This window comes from Pundamilia nyererei, unplaced genomic scaffold, assembly GCF_000239375.1.
Source record: "Pundamilia nyererei isolate P.nyererei 1_Seehausen unplaced genomic scaffold, PunNye1.0 scaffold00560, whole genome shotgun sequence".
Classification (NCBI taxonomy): Eukaryota; Metazoa; Chordata; class Actinopteri; order Cichliformes; family Cichlidae; genus Pundamilia; species Pundamilia nyererei.
In genome coordinates, this window is record NW_005187961.1 from 50,440 (window position 1) to 53,759 (window position 3,320).

A 3,320-nucleotide genomic window follows, 5' to 3' on the forward strand; every position below is an offset into this window, starting at 1 on the left:
GTTAAAAGGGAGTTTTTCCTTCCCACTGTCGCCAAAGTGCTTGCTCACAGGGGGTCATATGATTGTTGGGTTTTTCTCTGTATCTATGAAGCGCCTTGAGGCAACTTTTGTTGTGATTTGGCGCTATATAAATGAAATTGAATTAAATTGAATTGAATTACAGTCAGCAGCATCAAACACTAAATTGTAGCCTGGTAGAAAAAGCAAAGAAAAGAGTCTGTCTTTAAGTTGGTTTTTTTAAAAACTTAGAATTCACTGCAGTCCATGGGCTTATGGTGTTATAGACACTAGATATTTGAGCAAATCAGCAAAGAATTATTTATTTACTAAGATTTCATTAAGTTCAAGATCAGGACTTTTTTCACAGTGAGTAATTCAAATCACCCAGCCACCAACATGTTACTCACTAACCTTGTGCAGTGGATATAAAAATATGTTCTCTTGGCTAAAATGTGATCAGTTTTCAGTACAGTGGTCCCTCACTGTAGTGCGGTTCACCTTTTGCGGCCTTGTTGTCGCAGATTTTTTATTTATTTATTTTTGGTGCAATATTAAATGCTTTTTTTAAGTACAATATTAAGTGCATTGTGGTCTGGGTCCTGATTGTCTGTAGACTATTGTCAGTAAATCTCGTGCTGTGTCTCCTATCCAGTACAGAATGCATTCAGCTTGTCAAATATAATCACTAACACTGTGACTCTGAAGTGCTGTACTGTTTGTTTGTAAGTTTTCTCCCCAACAATGTCGACGAGACATTTTGCACCATCAAAGGCACTTGTGGTAGCACCCAAAAGGCAGAGAAAGATGCTAATCATTGCACAAAAAGTTGGACTTCCGCACTTGCTAAAGGAAGGTAGAAGTTAACGTATTTTTCAGCCCATTATGCTGGGCATACACTGTGCAATTTTGGGCTCATTTTGATTTTTCAGTCGTGCGACCGTTTTGGTGATTGGAAACCTGAGTTTCGCCTTCATCGTGTGTCATGCATCGTGTAGTATACGTGGGGTAACGAGATTAACACCTCATGACCAGCTCCCGATCATCAATCGCTTCGTCGTAAGAAAATCAAACCAGTTTGAAATCCTGTCAGCCGTCGTGAGGGTGTCACCACAGCCTCTCACACTGCGGACGCGCAAACACAGAAATGAAAGTGAAAAAACGAAGTAGCACAGCAGTGCAGCGTGTGATCTGGACATAAGCGATGGAGGCACAACTTGTAGAACTTTGGCAAGCGCATCCGAGCCTTTTAGATTTGGCCTCACAAAATTATCACGACTACAACAACCGTGAAAATAGTTGGAATTTACATTGCAGCTCAATCACAGCTGCCTGATCAATGTTTTTCATTAGCAATTTAGCAAAGTTGATGGTGGTGGTGTGTCTGTGTGAGTGAAAGACGGAGAGGGAGAGCGAGGGACAGATTATCTGTTATAACCTTCATTTTATGGACGCACAGTGTGAGCACTCAGGTCACATCAGGGCATCGGGCTGTATAGTGTGAGACCCTGCATCGTGACCTACGAACTTCTAACCCCTGTGAGTCAATCGTGCAGTTTGAGCAGAAGCTGAATAACGCGACTGAAAAAACTGCACAGCGTGTGATGTTACACTTGATGGATAAATCTGGATGTGAAACACCTTAGAAATCATGTGGAATATTTGGTACATTTGGATCCAAAGGTTAATGCTATGAGACCTAAAAACTATCTCTCAAAGCCTATAAATAATGTATCAATTACTTCACCAATGCAGTACGATTTTGGTGGCTGGATGCCCAACAGTCCTACTACCATGGAACTTCCCCCACCAAAAGAAAAGGGGACAATAACTGAGAAAACGATACTGGACACATTCCCCAGTGTTAACACAACAGTGCATGCCATGTCCACAGTATGGCTACTCAGCAAGCAGTCCTCTGATAGTGTAAGTACTCACCAAAGATGTTATGTTTTATGTTGCTGTTTGTTTATTTTAATGTAAAATACATGAAAATTTTGCTAGAGTTACATATTTGATCAACGTGATAGTGGAACCAAAACTAAATGTACCATTGATCTCATCAGATTTTTCTTGGCAACTACCCAGAGAAGCATTTTACTGAGAGGTTTCCTCTCCTGAAGATAAAAGAATTTCAAGAAGAGCTCAAAAAGCTGAGTGCAGACATCAAAGCTAGAAACTCAAGGTTGGACTTGCCGTACACATACATGGATCCAGAGGTGGTTGAAAACAGTGTATCTATTTGAATGAATATTGAAAGGCATCTTCTCCTTCAGCTTCATATTAATTTAACGGGGTAGGGGGAAGAGTGTGTGTCCAGATTTAAACTTTTTCCACTGATTTAACTTTTGTGTACATCATAATCTTAAAACTTCTTAATAGTGTATCGGTGATTATAACAAACAGGGAAACTGTAAGAATGAATGTAAAGGTGTTGCAGTCAGGAGGTTTTTATGAAGAGGGGGGTTTGTGTAGTCATGGCCTTTTTTGTCTCAAGATATGAATTATTTGATTTATATTTGTTCTTATTTCAGTGTGTATTGCATGTCTGTTGTGTAACAGTTACTGATCACTGAGTTTCTCCTTTCTCAAATTCTGATAATAAAAAAACTTAGCAAACAAAGCTTAATCCATATAAAATATTTACATTCCGTACAGATTAATAGAGTTTATGCATCTTAGGAATTGTGTGACAAGTGATGATAAAATACTGTGTAACTGCCGTGTTGTGATCACATGTTTAAACATTAAAGTCAAAGCTTGAAGCACCATGTTATCAATCTGTGTGACTTCAGTTATGACTGGATCCATTATGTTTTGTTACACAGCTGATTATTGAGGATGCATCAAATAAATGCTTATAGCTTAATTTTCAACTGAGCTGACAGGGATACTGTATATAAAACATGGATGTGCACATTGTCACCCAATCAACGTTGAACTCATTTAATGGCAGATCTATGACCATCACCATGTTGGTTTCATGGAGCTTGAGGTAAGCATACTCGGAAAAGATGGTGGAGTGCTTAGTTATAAGCTAATGCTAGCTAGCTTGATTACTGTTAGGTTCATTTTTGAGAGAGAAGTCAAATATACTCAAAGATACAAACATTTGATGCTAAATATGAGATACAAACTGTGGAATTTGACAGAACCCAACTCCTCAAGTATTCAACTTTAAGCCAAAATTCAGCTTTATTGTCAGTACTGGACTCCGGATTGATACTGTGTTAAGAGTAAAATAGAGTAGAAAATATCAAGTATACACATATACATCTCTCTCCCTCTGTCCATATATATATATATATATATATATATATATA

The 3,320-nt window shown here is 38.3% G+C and overlaps 1 protein-coding gene across 1 annotated transcript in view; it reads left to right on the forward strand.

Annotated features, from left to right (window-relative positions):
- The window catches only part of LOC102204280 (arachidonate 15-lipoxygenase B-like), a 13,522-nt gene extending 11,069 nt beyond the window's left edge, over positions 1-2,453 (forward strand). The window contains exons 9-10 of the mRNA XM_005754404.1: positions 1,753-1,923; positions 2,064-2,453. Coding sequence (XP_005754461.1) covers positions 1,753-1,923; positions 2,064-2,243 — 351 coding nt within the window. The 3' untranslated portion in view covers positions 2,244-2,453. The remainder of the gene's footprint in view (positions 1-1,752; positions 1,924-2,063) is intronic.
- Positions 2,454-3,320: the final 867 nt, after the last annotated feature.